Here is a 19,681-nt window from a genome sequence, read left to right on the forward strand (position 1 = left end):
CTGCCCATCCAGTGAAGGTGTAAATGAAGACCAGCAAATACCGGTACCCTGAGCATTTAGGCATCTGTGTGAAGTCAAGCTGCCAATCTTCCCCTGGATAAGTTCCTCGATGCTGAGCAGGTGGTGTCAGAAGTGGAGGCCTGGGATTCCCACCAGGCTCCTTAACAGCACACAAAGCACAATTTTGAGTCACTTCTCTTACTGTCTTATTTAGTCCTTTTCCTTGGAAAATGATTTTCACCAGTGTTGTTAGAGCATCTCTTCCCATGTGGGAAGCTTCATGTAGCCCTTTAATGACTTTCCACTGCATTGGCCCTGGAATCAACAATTTTCCTTGTTTGGTAAATCATCCATCTACTTCCTTTTGGAAACCTCGTTATAGTGCCCATTTTTCCTCTTCTGCTGTATATTCTGGCTTAGAGGGAATGTCTTCAGAATGGGGTATCAGTCACATGATGGAACAAGAATCAAGGGCTGTCTTTCTAGCTACAGTATCTGCATGGCGATTTCCTCTAATAATCTCAGTGTCTCCTTTTTGATGTCCTTTGCAGTGCATAACAGCGATCTCTTTAGGGGCATGCACAGCTTCCAGTAGTCTTAGAATTTCTTCCCCATGTTTTATTGGACAATTTTTAGCAGTTAAAAATCCTCGTTCCTTCCAGATCGCAGCATGTGCGTGCAAGACTAAGAAAGCATATTTAGAGTCAGTGTAGATGTTCACTCTCAGTACCTCAGCCAGCTGGCAGGCTCGGGTGAGAGCAATTAATTCTGCCTTCTGAGCTGATGTTCCCCCTGGTAAGGCCTCAGCTTCCACTACCCTAGTCAGGCTAACAATGGCGTATGCAGCTTTTCGAGTCCCTTCAGGTACTAGGCTGCTTCCATCAGTAAACCAGGTTTCATCTGGATTGTCCAGGGGTGTCTGCTTTAAATCAGTTCTGCTGGAATAGACTTGCTCAATCATCTCTACACATCTATGGTCTAAGGTCTCACAGGTCTCCTCAGGGAGGGGAATAAAGTTTGCCGGGTTCAGGGTTTGACAAGTTCTGTGGGTCACTTCTGGAGAATCTAAGAGTAAGGCCTGGTATTTCGCTAGCCTTCCACCCGTTAGCTATTGATGGCCTTTTATTTCTAGCACGCTCTAGACCTGATGAGGAGTCAGATCTTCTAGCGGTTGTCCAAGAGTGAGCTTAATGGACTCCTCTACCATAAGGGCAGTTGCTGCTACTGCTAGCAGACATCCGGGCCAACCCTGGGCCACGCTATCAAGCTGTTTAGATAAGTAGGCAACAGGTCTAGGAGTCTCTCCCAACTTTTGAAGTAGCAACCCCAGGGCTGTTCCCTGTTTTTCAGCTATGTACAAAGTAAAAGGCTTTTCCAGATCAGGTATTGCTAGGACTGGGGCTGCGACCAGCTGGTCTTTTAGGTTCTGAAATGCTGATTGGCAACTCTTATTCCAGTTTAGAGGCTCAAAATCCGTTCCCTTTAGAGCCTCATAAAGAGGTTTAGCTATGATTCCATAATTGGGGATCCACAGTCTACAGAATCCTGTCATGCCCAAGAAGCCTCTCAACTGTTTCTTAGTTTGTGGTTCCGCAAGCTTTAAAAGGACATCCTTCCGGTCACTAGATAGTGTTCGGCCTTCAGGAGTGAGCACATATCCTAGATACTTAACTTTTTGCTTGACAATCTGCGCCTTAGAGGGGGAGACCTTATATCCTCTTTCCCCCAAGAAGTTTAATACTTGGATTGTATGGCTAATGGAGGCTTCCCTTGTTGGACTGCAAATAAGAATATCATCCACATACTGTATGACAGCTCCATCCTTTAGCTGTAACTCTCTGAGTTCTTTACCCAGTGCATTCCCAAAAATGTGGGGGCTGTCTCTAAAGCCTTGAGGAAGAACAAGCCAGGTATATTGCTGTGTTTCATTAGAATTAGGGTCAGTCCATTCGAAGGCAAAGAGGAACTGAGAATCAGGATGCAGGGGAATGCAAAAGAATGCATCTTTTAGATCCAGTACTGTGAACCAGGCAGAGTTACCAGGGACCTGATTTAGGATGTTATATGGATTGGGCACAATAGGGTGGATTGGAACCACTGCTTCGTTAACAGCTCTGAGGTCCTGTAATAGTCTGTATTCACCATTTGTCTTCTTTACGGAAAGGATTGGAGTATCACAAGGTGACTGGCAAGGCACTATCAGTCCATATTTTAAGAACTTCTCTACCAGCGGCTGTAGCCCTTTTCTGGCTTCAGGTTTAATTGAATATTGACACTTATGTGGGTAACCTGCATTTTCCTTGAGGCTAATCTTTACTGGAGATGCTCTTAAGGCTCTTCCAGGCATTCCTTGATCCCATACCACAGGGTTTACAGCGCTTCTAATCTCAAGGGGAATGCCTGGGAGGTCTGTGTCAGAGTTATCCAATAAAATCGCTATAAAGATCCTTTCCCTCGAGGGGAAGAGCTGAAGGGTGCTTCCTAAAACCTGCATTATGTCTCTTCCTAATAGGGGGGTTGGGCACTCTGGGACAATTAGGAAGGCATGAGTAAAGACAATATCTCCATAGCTGCAGCTCAATGGTTGAGTAAATACCCTTTTCACAGGGACACCTCCTACCCCTATTATTACACAGGAGTTGGCCGAGAGTGGTCCTGGAGATTGGCAAAGGACAGAGTACGTGGCTCCTGTATCGACCAAAAAGTCGATATCCCTACCTGCTACGTCAAAGGTAACCTGAGGCTCAGCTTTTGTTATCACCAAGTTGGAGTCAGGAGCCAGTGATGACCTCGGGCTTCTTCAGTCTTCTTGCACTGGGGCCTCTAGAGCAGGAGCTGGCCGCAGTCCTTTCTGGAGCTGAGGACAATTCCTTTTCCAGTGGCCCTCCTGCTTGCAGTTATGGCACGGCCCGTGCGGTGGTTGTAGATCTGGACATTGCCATTTCTGATGTCCCACTTTTACACAGTTGAGGCACTCCCCTTCAGACGGGCACATCTAGGATCTTCCAGCTGAGGGCCTGCCTCTAGGGTTACTTTGAGGTCTCAGGACTTTATCGATAGCAACTGCTATCAGCTGAGCCTGATCTCGTCATTTGAACCGATCTCTCTGGACTTTCTCGGCCTTCTCTACCTGTTCTCGATTATTATATATGCTGGAAGCGATTTCAAGAAGCTGACTTAGAGTGGGCGGGGGTCCCATGGCTGACTTTTGAAGCTTCCTCCTTATGTCAGGGGCACACTGACTTATAAAGTAAGAGGCTATCAGGACTTTTCCTGCCTCATATTGGGGATCTATGTTCGTATACTTTCTCATTGTTTATATCAGCCTCCCCTGGAATTGGTAGGGATTTTCATTTCTCTCCTGCATAATTGCCTTCACCTTGTTCACAGCCTTAACGACACACTTCTTCATGCCGGATATTAGATAGTTAATCATGTGGTCTCACCTTTTCTTGCCTCCCCTAGTTTGATAATCCCATTCTGGGTCTGTTAAGGGAACTGCTGTTAAACCCACAGGGTAATGAGGGTCATTAGCCCGGAGCTCATCTGCATAGGTCTGTGCAGCTGTTATAATCTGTCCCTTTTCATCTGGGGTGCAAAAATTGTATAGAATTACTTGTATGTCATCCCAGGTGAGCTCATAAGAATAAATCAGGGCCTGAAATTCCTCTGTGAACTTTGAAGGATCTTCCCAAAATCTCCCCAGCTGTTGTTTGCATCGGTGAAGGTCACTCATTGAGAAAGGCACATGAACCTTCACTATGCCTGCTTCTCCGTTAGGCACTTCCCTTAGGGGAAACATTTGGGCCAGCCTATCAGGACTGGGGTCAGGTTTGGGATGATAGCAAGCACTGCTCCAGGTGCACCCTGCTGGACTTGCTTCTGACAGGGAGGGGCATGCCTGAGTTGCATGAGCTGCTTTGGGCTGGCAGCAAGCTCCTTTGCTAGCACACTCCTCTGCACTAGCCCCTTCATCTGAAGGGGGGCTACTCTCCTGAACTGTTCTATGATCACGATGAGCTAACCCGCTAGCACTTTTCTCTAAACCTTTCTTTTCTTGTGTGGATTGCTCCTGGGCTGCCAGACCAGGAAGCCTGGAACTAGACCACATTGGTGGTGATTCCGGTGAGGGAGAGAACTCATTAGAGGCCGCCCCAGCCAGCCCAGCAGGCAGAGGTGGAAATGGAGATAGAGGCACAGTTGAGAATGGAGGTGGGGGCGCCTTTGGGGCAGTTCCTGGGGAGTTCAACATTAGAATATCATCTATAGGGTCTGATTCTGGCTCTCTTACTTCGGAAACATGCGCGTAGCAGATGCGACAGGTTTCCCTTTTCTCTGAATCCTCATATAGTGCCATGAAGGCCTGGATATAAGGAATTTCATCTCACTTCTTTTCCTTTTTGCAGAAACGATCTAACTGTGAAATGGTCTGGTAATGCAAACTGCCATTTACTGGCCATGTTTTCCCATGCTCTAGCTTATATTCAGGCCATGTGATGTTACAGAGGTTGACAAGACGTTCCTTATTTAAACTACCTAAATGGAAGCTCTTCCAATGTCTTAATAAGCAACCCAGAGGGGAATCTTTAGGTATTGAAGTTGAGTTGCCCATGTCTCTGATTACCAGCAACGACCTATGGAACAGAAAAACCTAAGACAGGATGGTTCTCAAGCAGAACTTTTCCCAGGTCTATCCCAAGGGGACTCTAACCCCTCGTGGATAGGCCTCCACTTTGGCTTCTCCCAAGGGGACTCTAACCCCGCGTGGATAGGCCTTCACTCAGAGGCTCATTGGATTTGGACCATGTCCACCAATGGCCTCTGCTTCCACCGCAGGCGTCCCTGGGCGGGCCTGGCATCGGGCAGAACCACAGCTGTGTGCCCGAGCCTAACCTAGTGCTGTGGTCTTAGAACTCTGCTCCTTGAAAAAGTTCTGCCTTTTCTTAGCTTGTTACATCTTCCCTGCTTCTTGCTGGTTCTCTGCTTTTCTCAGGCTTCTTACCTGCCTTTTACCCTTTTTTTTCCTTCTGCCTTACCTCTGGACTGCCTTCATTAGCATTTCAAATGACCTCTAGCTGATTTTCTAGTTAGGCTGGGGAAAAGGATTTTCTAGTTAGACTGGGGAGATTTTCAGTCTGGAAATTGATCTGCTTTAATTTCCCAGAATCTTCACACTATTGGGCTTTCCTCCCATTCCTCCCATAGTGGACGGTGACGCAAGACAGGCAAAGGAGGGGTGCCTCTTTGCAGAGACCATTCAGATGCATGCCTGGCCTTTGGAGAACTTAGCCTTAGTGGTTCAGCATTGTGACTTGCGACCGGCATCTATGCCAGTGCCACCATTGACCGTATGTTCTCCGTGGAATCGCAAGCAGCCCACTCAAGTTCCGTGACTTTAGAGGGACTTTAAGAGTGCCAGGTCGTGGATCTACAAAATCACGCCTGATAGGAGGACCTATCAGGGTGCTCATTCACACACACATTCACACAGAGGTTATCACATTCCTCCCCCTTCCCCCCTAGAGATTTCCAAGGGAGCATACTTCCACAGCAGATTTTCCACAGATTAACTCCTTCCTCGTGGATTTCTTCACTGCATCTGTCCCTTCGTGGTCACCATCTGATGTCGGTGGGCCCCACGGGTGACTTATGTGAAGTGGGGAGGAGAAAGACAGTCACTTTCTCCCCACCCACCTCTGTCTCGCGGGACCCTGGGTAGGCTAGGACCGGTAAAGTCTGCAGTGAGCACCTGCTCTGCACGGGCCTAAGCCCCGCCAGCCCCACAAGGTGGCCGTCAACCACACGTGAAGTCCGCTTGATCTTCTCCGCATGGGAGTTAATCACCGTTCCGATTGCTCGGGGAGCCACGGACTCAAGTTGGGGCGAGAATTCGCTCTTTGCAGGAAAGGAGAGACCAGTCCCAAGCCTTACCCGAGGTTTCTGGGGTTCTTGTCTCGCTCGCAGAAAAGAATTTCAGGAGTAGACAAGCAGTGAAGTAACAGGTTTTATTTGGAGGCTTTTGGAGAGGGAGAGAAAGGGATAAGCAGATAGTAAGAGAGAGAGAGAGTAACGCATCAGAGGGAACGCGGGCTTCTCCAAGGGTGGAGAGACCCCCAAGTGGCTCTCGAGCTGGCTCTTATAGATCCTTCTGACTCAGAATGTTCTGGAATCTCCTTGGGGCTGGGTCACTGAAGTTAACCGGATTGAGAGGGGGTTCGAGAATCATCTGACTTGGAGTGTCCTGGAATCTCCTTGGGGCTGGGTCGCTGGAGTTATCCGGATTGAAAGGGGGTTTTCGGGAAGGAGGAATTTCATGGGGAGGAGGCCCATATCTTCAGGGTCTGGAGGTGGTCTTATCAAGTCTTTATTCTCTGTGTCCACAGGGTAGGTTGGTCCTAGAATTCTTCTACTATGAGACTTTGTTTCATTGCAGAGAGCCTTTCCCTATCTACCTGCCTACATCGTCCCCATCTCCCCCAAAGTCTGAGACCCTGTTGCTGTCCAACTTTTTTATTCCTGCCCTCCAGCGTCAGGCAGGGGTAGTGGATCTGCAGTTGGCTGGGGTTTCCCAGTGACACTTTCCTTTTGGGGTTATTTTTGGCGTGAAGAATGGGGGGCTCTGCATTCCCAGAGATACCCTGAGGGTTTTCTCTGGCTCTGGCCTCAGATTTTATTCCTGGCAGTGCTCTGGGGCCCTGGGGATGCAGAAGATTGATTAGTGTCAGCAACACAAGCATCCTAACAGGTTTACTGTATGTTGAAATAGGAATATCTGCTTCCTCACATCAAGTTGCAAAGTCCTGCCTTGACCGCTGTCTATCGAGGTGAGTACTGGGGTAAAAGGTGTGTGTGTGTGTGTGTGTGTGTGTGTGTGTGTACACTTGTGGGTTCGTGTCTTTGTGTATTGCTGGTAAAACTGTATGTCTGTAGACACTTTTTAAAAAAAAAAATTTACTTTTTGTGTCACACCTGGCGATGCAAGGGATTACTCCTGGTTCACCTCTGAACAATTACTTCTGTGGTTGTCATGGGACCATATGGGATGCTGGGAATCGAATCCAAGTCAACCACTTGCAAAGCAAACTATCCTACCTACTGTTCTACCATTCAAGCCCTTGTTTGTTTGTTGTTGTTTGTTTGTTTGTTTTTGTTTTAGAAAAGAGGGGCTTTCCCAGGCAATCATAGTCCAGAATGTGGCTCTATCACGGGGGTGGGGGGGCAGCCCCACTGGTGGCCGGAACGGGACGCTGATGCACGTGATTTCCTGGCCTCAGTCTTTCCTGACTTGGCCTGTGAGAACCTGCTGTGGGATCCGGGAGGAGTCCCCAGACCAAGGCAGGGCCAACTTTTCTCTCTTGTAGCCAAGCCCAGAACTTGTGTCGTGAATGGCACCACAGATGCCAACCCATTTGGCTTCTGCTGGGGAGAAAGAAACATCTGACAAGTGTCCCCCAGGCGGGTCTGTGAGCCAGTGCCCCAGGGTGTGGCTGGTCAGAACTTGGGGATTTTGCTCCTGTCCAGTGCTCACAATTCTGACTTCTCCAGTTCTCTGATCCTCGGGAAAACTAGAGCAGGAGAAGATGGTGAGATGCCATCAAACACACCGACCCCGGGTAGGAGTGACAAGATGAGGTGAAGCAGTGACAGGAGCGTCAGGCTTACTGGGCTTTCTGTCTCTGACTTGCTTCAGGAAAGTTCCTGCCACCTTGTGAGGGCACCTAACTCTGCAGTATGAGGCCACGTTTGTGTCAGTTTTGTTGTATTTGGCTTTTGGACCACAACAGCTCAAAGATTACTGGTGCTCAAGGATGGCTCCTGACGTGTCTCAGGGACCATTTGGGGTGCTGGTCATCAAAGGCTGGTGTCTGGGTATTTTATTTTGTTTTCGGAGCAACACACAGTGATTCTGGGGATTATACTCTTGGCTATACACTCTGCCATTGTACCTGGCACTGCTTAGGGGACCCTATGGGATGGTGGTGATCACCAGCACTACCCACTGTCGTGTTACACAGTCATGCTGCTTTGTTTCTTTTCATATTTATTTTTGTGCCACAGGGGAGATGCTCAGGGCTTCCTCTTGGCTCTGTACCTGATGTGCATCATGGGTCCCCAGCTGTGCTGGACCTGTTTGTGCCCTTGCAGCTCAAGTGACTGTGGGATACAAGGGTGTATGTTTAGTGTTTTGAGCTGAAAGCAGGGTCACTCATTTGGGTCCCACTGATTGTGTGCTCAGAGAGTAAACTCTGTGGTGCTCATAGGAGCAGTGCTGGAATTCCCTGGCATCAGGAGCAAGTCTGCCACCTTCAGGAACCTTCTAGTAGAGCATCCTCACATTTTCATAGATGCAGCTGTCTTAGAAGTTGGGACCCATCTGCCAGAGTTCGGGTGGAGGCTGTTTCCTCCCGAGTGGACAGACACTGAGCCCCTCTAGGGCCCTGGAGTCCTGGCCTCACAGCCCAGGGAGCAGGGTGGTGACAGACCCTGACTTCTGCCCCGTTTGTATGCTGGTTTAGGACATGGTGACCTTCCACGACGTGACTGTGATCTTCACCCCAGAGGAGTGGACGTGCTTGAATGCCTCTCAAAGAAAACTCTACAAGAACGTGATTCTGGAGACCTACCAGAAACTGTGGGCCATTGGTGAGAGCAGTGCAGGGCCAACCTTGTCTGGGCAGGCCCGTGTTGGCTCCCTATGCCTGGCTGTGAATGTATGCCCAACAGTAGCTGTGACTGTCCTGGCGAAGACAGCCATGCAGTAGCTGTTTATCTAGCTCCTTCCCTGGTTTTCTTGTTGGTGCTCACCTAGCGATGCTCGGAGCTTACTCTAAGCTATGTCCATAGGAATCACTCTCTGTGGGTTTGCATGAGTCTGGAATGCTGGGGTTCAACTCAGGTTAGCCCCGTGCATGGCAAGCTCCCCACGTGTTGTACCATCGCTCAAGTCTCTCTAAAAACTTCCTGGTTCCTGCCAGTGCTGAGTTCTCTGATCACTTCTTGTACTACATATAATTTCTAGTATTTGTTTTAGTTTTGCTTTTATTTCAGGCACAACCTGAATCCTCTTGTCTCTGTGCTGAGGGATCACTCCCGGGGGTGCTCAGGGGCCATGGGATTCTGAGGATTGAACACACTTGGCAGCTTAAAAGGTTGCTGTCTTAATCCTGGTACTATTGCATCAGGCCTACAACTTCAGTTAATTTATTTTTATATGTATTCTTTTTCTTTAATTTTTTACAATTTTTATTATTGAAACACCATGAGAAACAGCTGTAGACTTAAAAATTTTGTGCTTAGCTTTCAGTTATACAGTGATCAAGTACCCATCCCTCCACCAGTGCCCTTTCTCCACCACCACTAATCCCAGTGTTCCTCCCACCCCCCACCCCCCTGCCCACCCTGCCTACCCTGCCTCTGTGGCAGGGCATTCCCTTTTATTTTGTTTTGATTTGGTTTGGGTTTATACTTACAATTACATAGGGATTATTTATGGCTGAGTATTCATTTATTCATCCTGGTTGTGGTCCGGGACATTGTGTGCTGCTGGGGATCAATCCTGTACGTGTGTGCAGTGTCCGTGTCCTGCCTGCTGTAATATCGATCCCAACATAGCTCATTTATTTCTTAGGGTCTCAGCCCATCTGATGTTGCTCCATTTCAGTGCTCGTGGTCATTTCCAGTGGTTCTTGGTTCATCAGGAGTCAGGATTTGCCTCTGGATTATGCAGTCACGGTTCACATCTGATGGCTTGAGAGACCCTACTGAATGTCAGGATCAAACTTTAATTGACCTTGAGGAAGGCCCGTTCCTGACATACTGTGCCGTCTTTCTGCATCCTTTTATGTTTATTTTTAAAACCAATTTGGTGCTTTCGTCGTGTTTGGCCATTTTTGGATTTGTTAAGCTTTGGGGCTTGCTGCACTGAGGCATCAGTTCACGCAGGCTCAGTACATTGCATGTGATGCCAAGACTAGAGTGAGAGTATAGCGGGCACATTGCTTGTCTTGCAAGTTCTGCACATATGTTCAATTATCACCATCCCATGTGGTCCTCAAGCAACATCAAAGGTGATTTCTGAGTACACAGTCAGGGAGAAGCCTTTAACATCCCCAGCTGAGGATCCCAAACTGGAGAAAAAAATACTACGTGCTGTGCTGTGATCAAACCCCTGTTGGCCCTTTAAGACCCGGGCTATACTATTTGTGGTGTTTTCTGGGGCCCCATATTTCACTCTTAAATTAAGTCCTGAATCTTAGCTCTTGGGTAACTCCAAATCTGGAGCATTTTAGAAGTGCAGATTCTGTTCATGACTTTCCAGTAATTGACTCCATTTTTATAGGGATACATGGGGTTTCCTTGTCACGTTTTCCTTGTCACTATTCCATGCTCTATCTCTGTGACTTTCAGGGTATTCTGGGGTGAAACCTGCGGTGATCTCCTGGCTGGAAGGAGGAACCCTGAGGCCGGGGAGGAGAGGCATGCGTGCAGGTGAGTGTCTGAGAACCCTCCCTGGCTCAGGACCGGGGCAGTGTGTGGGTGCCCTGAGCACATGTGATATGCGCTGCTGACCCTGATATCCTTGGGTTCCTGGATCCAGGCATCTGTGCTACATTCACGCTGCCCTTCGCTCCCAAGAATTGTGGCGTAATAATCTTGTGTTTTACTTTCTTGGCTTTGACATTATTTTTCCTCTTCTGACAGTCCATGAAATTCTCACTCCTTGGTACCCCTGTCTTTCCCTTACCAGCTGTCTGTACAGCCTATAATATCTCTGTATCTTCAATAATTTTTTTTTGCGTTTTTATGCTTAGTTAATAAGTGAGGCCATAATTAAGCTCTTTGACTCTGAGTGATAGTAATGCAGGAAATGTGCTGTCCTGCACACTGTCCACCTGGATCAATAACCAGCATCCCATATAGTTTCCTGAGCATCACTGCGTATGTTCACCAAACTAAAAAGAAAAAAATACATCTTGTGGGATTGCCAACCTTTTCACAGCAATCCTCCCCGGGATCTTCCCTGTTCTGTGGGATACTTTGGACTGTGAGGACCATAGAGATTTCCTCAAGCTGTACTGCCTGGTTAAGTATGTTTCATTCGAAGACTTCTTACATTGTGTATTGTGTTTGATTTCAGAACTCAAAGCACGGCTTCAGGATTTGGGAACTCAGTCAGCGAGTATGAGTGATACGGTAAGATTTGCAAGTTTGGAATCAATATTATAATACTAAGGGAAAATTGTCAGTGGACCAGCATGTTTTTTTTAAAGTGTGGGGCCAGGAATGGCCAGGAACAGATTCATAGTATGATGTTTGAGGTCCAGGACCCTTATCTTGACTGGGTGCTGACATCTCTGCTCAAATCCTAAACAAAATTGTATTGTGTTTCATGTAAATGCTGTGATTTTTCATTTGATTTAACAAATTAATGGCCCGGCATTCATCAGTTTCCCATGTGTTTCTTACAGAAACATTAGGTTAGTCCATGGTAATGCCATCCACCGGTCGGGAATTGCATTGGTGTGGTGCAAATGTTAGAAACCAATCTGCAGGTATCAATTTCAGTTAACATGGAGACTCTTAAGGCATAGAACGATAATTGGAATCCTCTGCTGTTCTACAGGAAAGCAGCCAGCCCGAGTGGAATGTCTCTGACCCTTCACACTGTGAAAAAGTCTCGAGTGTGCATTTATGCCCTCAGCCACACGGGGATGCCAAGGCAGGCAGGATGGCCTCTGAGGGTGATCAGAATGGAGAGAGCAACCTCACTCTGAAGAATCCCTCCCCTGGGAAAAGGTTCACACAGTCAGCTGTTCTCAGTCTACAAACCCCAACATTGGGGCAGACCCTTGAATGTGGGAGAGGAGCACTGTTTAGAATGAGTCTTTCACACCGAAAGGCCCACAAGCAAAGTCACCATGGATTGACCCTGTCCAAGAGTAAGGAATGTGGGGGAGCTTCCCCATGTTCCCAGGACCGTGATGTTCCCTTAGAAGCCCACAGTGACAGAATTCCCAGTAAGAAAAGAGAATAATAAGGATTCTGGGAAAATATGGAAATAACAGAAAACAGAGTTTTAAGAACCCACTCTTTTACTATTTAAATGTTCCTCGTTAGTTTGTCTTTGCACATGATTTTTTGTTTGTTTGCTTTGCTTCCTTAGAGTTGTCCTGTTGTTGCTGTAGTTTTGACCACTCCTTGTAGGGATCTGCCCTTACTTCTGACTCAGCTCAGGGATCACTGCAGCCAGGGTGCAGGGTGGCCAAGTATCATACTTGGGTCAGCTGAGTGTAAGACCACTCTACCCCCAAAATAGAATATTTACAGTATAAGTAGTCCTGAGCACTTCCAAATGTCAGGCACATTTCATATTATGGTTCTTTGTAAATAAATGCCTTGGTTATTTGTATTTATTTTCTATAAACCTGGGAGATTGTACCATTTTCAAATATATTCCTGCACAACAGGAGCGAGCATAGGATGAGACTCACGCAGATGTGCTTATGCAGGATTAGAGTAAATCAGGACTCAGATGGGCCCAGGTCCAGTGAGACAGAGCACGGCTATGCCTCGGGCTCATCTGAACCCAGAAGTGACCTTGTTCCCCTGGACAGAGTGCACAGGTGCATGTCCTTGTCCACCCTGCAAGACAGTGGCTGAAGGTTTGTCTACCCTAACTCCCAGTCTTTCCACATGGCAGAGCCACATTTCAGGTTGTTCTTCCCAGGGGCAGCACTGCCGGCTGCCTGGAGGGCGTGCTGGTACTCAGGAACTCCTGAGGCCCCTGGCTGGAGCTTTAGGATAGTTTTTGTGCTCCATGAAGGAATCTGAGGATCATAGAAGGCTGCCATTTCCACTCATTTCACCCCATCTTGATTACTACTTCACGCAACTCAATGTCAGGTGCCTTGTTCCAGCCTGCCTGTTTGACCTTGAATCAACCCACATCTGTTTTTCCTGATGGACGGTGTGAGAGAGCATTTTTTCAATGGTTGTCTGACCAGTACAGGATCAGGGCTCTTCTGCTTATCCCCAGGCCCCCACTATGTGAGCAAACACTCTAGCAGCTGCCTCTCCACTCCTTTTTCCAGTCCATCCCTCTTGAAGTGCGGATTCACCTGGGTGGGCACAGAGGGTCTCTGCATCTGGACCATGGCCCTTTAAGGCTCCTGGCAGAAGCAGAAATGATGTCATAGACGGCCCGTTCAGAAATCCTTTCTGTTATAGTTGTGGTTGCCTGGCTCTGGCCGCCATTGGTCTCCTGGGTAGAGCAGGAACTGGCACCTGGTATGACAGGGAAACTGCTAGGCCAATTTTGTGGCAGAACGCAAGTGGCCTCAGGTAAGCGCCCGCTTCTTGGCACTGTGAGTGGTGGGGCTGCGCCAATTTGGGGGGTGCTTTTGCGCTTGTTTTGCACTGTTCAGGATGTCCAGGTAGTTCCTGCGGTGAGGTAAGGGGAAAGCCTTCAGGGGAGCCAGAGGCTTTGGATGGTGCAGTGGGGGCTGTGCCAGGCGCAGGGGTCGCAGGTGTGAACAAGTGATCCTCAGGGTTCCCCTTGGCCAGGATCTCCTCCAGCTCTTGGAACGGTCAGAGGCCGGTGGGCCTGGAGCTAGGGGATCTGCGGAGGGCGGGGCTTAGCCCTCCTGAACCTGCAAGCACTGGAATGTGCTTGGCCCTGTCCAGAGCCTTTGTCCCTGGCATCCTTAGTTGAGCATCTTCAGATTTACTTAGAAGGGCAGGGCCCCAGCCACACTGCAGCAGGAGACACAGTTGTCCTCTGTCCTTTGTTTGACTGCCCTGATTGGGTGGGACCACCCAGTGTCTCTGTCCTTACTGGTGGATGAGGTTTGCAAATGAAACTTTTTCGTTATTATTATTTCTGTTCGGCTCATGTATCACATCTGGAGGTGGTCAGGGTTTACTTTTGGCTCTGTAGTCACAAATTCCTGCTCCTGGTACTCAGGGACCATAAGGGATGGCGGGCATTGATCTCGGTTGGCTGCATGCAAGGCAAGTTCCCTACTGTCTCTGGTCCCAGCTTTTTTGTATTTTTCCCCTAGGTCAAGAATTTCTCCATCTTACGGTCCACTTGCAAAGTACCCCACACATGTAATCTTTCCCTGACCAGACGACCCCCAGCTGTTGTGAGTACTAGGGGTAAAGGATTTTTTTTCCTTTTTTAAGAAAAATAGTTGATTTCCGGGGAGGGGGTGTTGTTGGGGAAGCTTTGTTCAGGGTGACTCCTGATGTGTATAATTCACTTAGAAAGGGCCAGAGCAATAGTACAGCAAGTAGGGTGCTTTTCTTGCAAGCAGCCAACCCAGGTCTTTCTATGTCCAGTAATCCATATAGTCCCTGAGCCCCACTAGGACTAAACCCTGATCCCAGAGCTGCAATAATCCCTGAGCACTGCCAGTTGTGGTATGAATGTGAAACATGTGTATCCACACACACATATATACACAAAGAGGATTTGAGAACAATGACAGAGAGAAGTATTCATGAGAAATAATGAATTTCTGCAGAATAGAAAAATACAGAAAAGGTGGCTTAATGATCTACTTTAAATGTTTCACTCTAGAATTTGTCTGTACCCTAAGTGTTTTAGGCTTGATCAGTAAATTTCCACTTTTGCTCCCCCCCAGAGAAGGTTATAGTGTACTTATGAGCACTCCTAATCTATCCTTAAATCATAAAGTCAAACCTTCAGGTGACTCTGGACTTTGTATCTGTAGTCATTTATTTGCATTTCTCTTTCCGCTGTAACCTATATAATCAATAATCTATCACTATAGATCAATGTTCTTTGCTTCAAAACAGAAAAACTGATCATGCTAAGCTCTTGATATTTGTGAGTTAATTGATTCTAAAATATATTTACTCCTGGCCATCCGTCATAATTACTTGACTCAGGCTTCAGTTGCCATAGTCTCTAGCCCCAGAAAGCTGGATCCCAGCCAGCTTTTAACCTTAGCTCCTGGACCCCAGAGAAGTAAGTTTTGGAATGTTTCTTTACTGTGTGTATGGAAAATTTCAAATATTAATAAGAAGTAAACTTAATTGTTTAATTTGTATGAGCAGGGAAAGAGAAAAGCAACACAGATACATATAGTCCCTGAGCGAATTTCTCAGTATAGTCTCAGACAGAATGTGTCCTTGAGTTAATTCCTCCAAAGAATTGTCTCTGTTGATATGCTTGACCTCTGTCAATGGTAGATCACGATATGCATAGTTCTGTACCTCAGACGCCCTCAGATGTTCTAAATATGCTATTCAATTCTGAATTAAAGGGTGACTATGCACTATCCATTGGCCATCAGTTGTTTTGGTCCCTGTGTCTTTGTTTCTTTGGAGAGAACAACACCCAACGCGTTACCATGTAACCTACCAACTCACTATTCTTTACATCTGGTGACCTGGTGTGGGCGCCTCAGAATTCACACTAGAGTAATTTTTATTGTTGTTCTTTTGTTTCATTAGAGTTAACTTTTGAAGTTGAAGTATTTTTGGTAAGCACCCTTCATTGTCCTTGGCTTATTGCTGCCTCTGAACTCAGGGATCATTTCCTATAAAAGTAGGGGCCCGTATATATTCTATTATATTGAACTTGGGTCAGCCAAGTGCAAGGTGAATGTCTTACCCGCTGTATTACCACTCCAGGCCCCAAGATATTGTATTCATGGTTTAAAAGTAGACTCACTCTAGAAATTCCATTTGTTAGACACAAGTAACATCATGGTTATAGTAAACACCCTGGTTATTTGGAGAGTTTTGTGATACAACACACTATTTACATGGTTTTCAGAGTGATTCTTGCAAAAATAGGAGCATGTGCTGGATGAGGCTCATGTGCTGATTGGGGGACTAGAGAAAATCACGACCAGGATGGGTCCAGGTCCAGAGGGTCAGAGCTGGGACATTCTGGGGCGTACAGGTGCCCAGAAGTAACCTTGGTGTCTGGAAGCGAGTGCCTAGGCCCATGTCCCATCCACTCTGCAAGAGGGCAGCTGAAGTTTTGTCCACCCTGAGTCCCTGTGGCTGCTCCCACAGCAGAGCCTATAACGGTGCCGTGGTTACTGGGGCATGCAGGGGCTGCTTCTGTGCGGGAGCTCCTGGCCTCAGAGTTAGTCTCTGGCCTTAGGGACCTTCCTGTGTGGTTCCCAGGGTAGAGTCCCGGGGCTCGGGCAGCGCTGCGGTTTCCTCCCCTGTAGACCTCAACTGCTCTTGTCCAGACAGGCAGCCAGGTCACAACCCACTCCTCTGTGCCCTGAGAGACAGGAACATATGGCACTGTCTCCCCATGGATGGTTCTGTGAGCCAGTGTCCAAACATCCGGCTGTTCACTACCTTTCTGGCTCCAATGTAGGGACTTCTGGTCAGGAGGGGGCCAGGGCTGGTTGTGCTCCTCTCTGGTGCCCACCACTCAGGTCCTTGCACGGAGCCTCCTGTTGGTCCACTGGAAAAACAGGCAGGAGATGGTGAGATGGCCTCTGCCACACCATCTTCAGGCAGGAGAGTGAGAAGATGACACGGTGCAGTGACAAGTAGCACAAGCTTCCCAGGCCGATAGACTCTGATTGTTTCAGGAAAGAGATGGGGGATCCGGCTCCTTGCCTGATTGATCAGCTCTCTGTTTGAAGCCACTGTTCTGTTTTTGTTGTTGTTGTTGTTGTTGTTGATTTGAATGGGCCATATTAATGGTGCCCAAGGATCACTCCTGACAGGACTGGGGGACTGACCATATGGAGTACCAGGGGTCCAACGCCATTAGACTTATTTGTTTGGGTTTTTTTGAAAGTTGTTGAAGGGGAGGGGCCATACCCAGTTATTCTCAGGTTATTGCTGGTTCTGTACTTAAGATTTCCATCTGCCAGTGCTCGAGGAACCATAAGGAACGGCATCGTTTTCTACATCTATTGATATTGCAAGTTTGTTTGCTCATCAATTTTAATCCTGAAATTTTATTAGCAGTTGGAGATTTTTCTCTTTATTAATTAAATATATACATACATACATATCAAAAGAAGGAAATCCAGAGTCTTACCCTGGGAGTAAAAGACACTTATCCTTACAGGGTACTGAAACTGAAAATAATTATATTATTTTTTCATATCAATAAAGTACTTTAATTTGTTCTTCTATTGAAAGCAAACACAAGCGGTAATTGTTTCAAAGAACTGGTTTGTCAGTTCATGTTGTGTATTCAAAAAATGAATGAATATGAAGCCCCCGCTCTCCTCTCTCTCTCTTCTATACCCCCCCCGCCCCCGTCGCCGCCTGAATTTGATGGTCTTGGGCTGCTTCCACCAACCTTGGCCAGCTGGTGGCCATGGGTGGATGACGGAGGCAATGAGGGCCAGGCTGGTTGGTATCAATTGCAGTTTCTTCAAATCTCATTTCAGTTCTCCTCTGATTCTCCTTGCATGAATCTCCTTCATTCCTCTTGGAATTTCCCTCTAGGATTCTCTCTTGATTTTTTTCCCTTGCTGACTCTTACAGCCTTAGTTATCTCCCAAATCATGAGAGAGTTGGGGTAGCAATTACACATAGGCGAGGTCATACAATCAATGGATGTATGGTACCTCTCTCAGAGGAAGCTTCTTCTAGGACAAACTCTTTCAGCAAGAAGATCCACCTAAAGGTGAAATGCCATCTATGGGTGTGTTTTTCCTTCCCTTAGTCCAGGAACCATATAAACATTCATCTTAATTCTACTCTTAATAAAATTAGTCATTTTGTATGGACACGGTAATAGATACATTAAGCTGGGGACATTTTACTATAGATCTCAGACTACAGTGTTCAGGCCAGATTAGTCTTTCTTATCCCTAGCATGGTACCAATCTAGTTGTTACTTTTGAATCATGACAGAATTTGTCCATGACCATGCTCTTAACTTATATGGCTCTTTGGTCTAGCCCATTTTGATGCCAGGGTACCTCACAGCTAGCCCTTGGTCCATACAGTCCCTCATTGTGACACTGCCTTTGGGGTGCTAGGAGGCTTAGATTAAGAAAGCAGATGCCCCGGTATGAAGCATTATTTGGAGTCAATTAACTCCCAAGTTACAGAGTATTAACTATCTTCCTATGTGTATACGGAAAGGACATTGCTCTAAAGTAACTATGCCAAGGACATAAGGAGAAGAGAAAAGCAGTTTTTCACTCAGATTTCTGAGGATTCAGGCCTTACAAATTAACAGAGTCTGATTAGGAGAAAAAGGTGACAGGCATTTTGGGAAAGCAAATCACAGAGAAGGAAGTTACAGAGAATCACAGAAGAATGGGAGTGCCTCAGGAGCACTGTTGTAAACCTAAGCTCCCTGTGGCAAGGGGGGAAGGATATATCAATGTTAAACCTAAAGTGTTTAGAGCTTTATTCCAATAAGCAGAGGAATAGGAGTGCCTCGGTAGCATTGCGATGGGTGTAATCCAATAAACCTTAAACTCCCTGTGACAAGGGAGAATAGACATACCAGTGTTAAACCTAAAATGTTTAGAACTATATTTCCAACAGAATAGTGTAGTAGTTGGGCTGGAGCGATAGCACAGTGGGTTGGGCGTTTGCCTTGCACGTGGCCCTTGAGGCTGCTCCGAGTTCGATTCATCCGCCCCTCTCAGAGAGCCTGGCAAGCTACCGAGAGTATCTCGCACCCACGGCAAAGCCTGGCAAGCTCCCCGTGGCGTATTAGATATACCAAAGACAGTAACAACAAGTCGCATGATGGAGACATTATTGGGCCTGCTCGAGCAAATCGATGAACAATGGGAGGACAGTGTGGTAGTGGGAAGATAGGGGAAGTTGAGGATAGGGGAGGTTGTGCTGCGTCCAGCCTTCTACACCATCCCAGAGCTGACTCTCGGAACCAGAGAGAAGATCGCCCGCACTAACAGGTCCTTTGAAGGCCCTTCACAGACATCCCAGGGACTTAAAATGTTGGGTCCCCACACCATCAAATCTCAAATGAACTCCAAAATTTGGAGTGTTTATTCACACCAGCTTGCAGGCTGTTCTGCTAGGCAAAGCAGCAGCCTCCCAAGAGAAGCACAGTCTGTTGGTTAGAAAAAAGCCCATCCTGATGCACCTGTCCTTTTCATAATTTCCCACAAAATTAAATTCACCAGACCCACATCCTGGTACCCCATAAATTTATATAAGCTTAGTGAGGCAAGCATAGTTACCGAAACAAAGAAAAGCAAATACACAATGAAATCAGCTACTGAGGTTTACCATCTCACTTTGGGGGACCCTAACCTATTGTGCCTATTTGCACTCTGTGACTATCTGGCACTCTAGTGTAATGGTTACAAGAAATTGAGTATGTTTATGGAATAACTCCGCTAAACAGTAAACTTGTAAACTAAATTAATTTCATATTCTTACTGTAACAAGCACCAAATAATCATAGCCAAACAATAGATCAATAGATCAACATGTCTGAAAAAGAGGCTTTCTCCTGCACAACTGCTGTACAGTTATTCTTGCTCACTGGTTCAAATTTTGAAGAATTATAGCTTAATAAATCATCAAGTACTAAAATATCAAAAGACTATTTAGCTGCACAGCAGTTAAGGGACTTTCTGTTCATTTGCCTGATCCATTTAGAATCACTGCTATGTAGAGTTTGAGCACTGTTTGAAGAGTTGCTGTGTATAGCTCTCAAGGAATAACTGGAGAGCAC

General features: G+C 46.8%; 1 protein-coding gene and 1 pseudogene across 1 annotated transcript; one reads left to right on the top strand and one right to left on the bottom strand.

Moving 5' to 3' along the window:
• Positions 1–448: 448 nt before the first annotated feature.
• On the bottom strand, positions 449–961 carry LOC130022169 (ribonuclease H-like). Its single transcript, XM_056112937.1, has one exon. It carries the CDS (start codon positions 959–961, stop codon positions 449–451), a length of 513 nt encoding a protein of 170 aa, XP_055968912.1.
• A 7,558-nt stretch (positions 962–8,519) lies between these two features.
• Positions 8,520–19,681, top strand: part of LOC130022170 (zinc finger protein 239-like) — a 139,934-nt pseudogene continuing 128,772 nt past the window's right edge.

This window comes from Sorex fumeus, unplaced genomic scaffold (genome assembly GCF_029834395.1).
Source record: "Sorex fumeus unplaced genomic scaffold, SorFum_2.1 ptg000019l, whole genome shotgun sequence".
NCBI lineage: Eukaryota > Metazoa > Chordata > Mammalia > Eulipotyphla > Soricidae > Sorex > Sorex fumeus.

Excerpts from the sequence above, each read along its gene's own strand:
- LOC130022169 (XM_056112937.1), bottom strand. The coding sequence starts at position 961 with ATGATTGAGCAAGTCTATTCCAGCAGAACTGATTTAAAGCAGACACCC.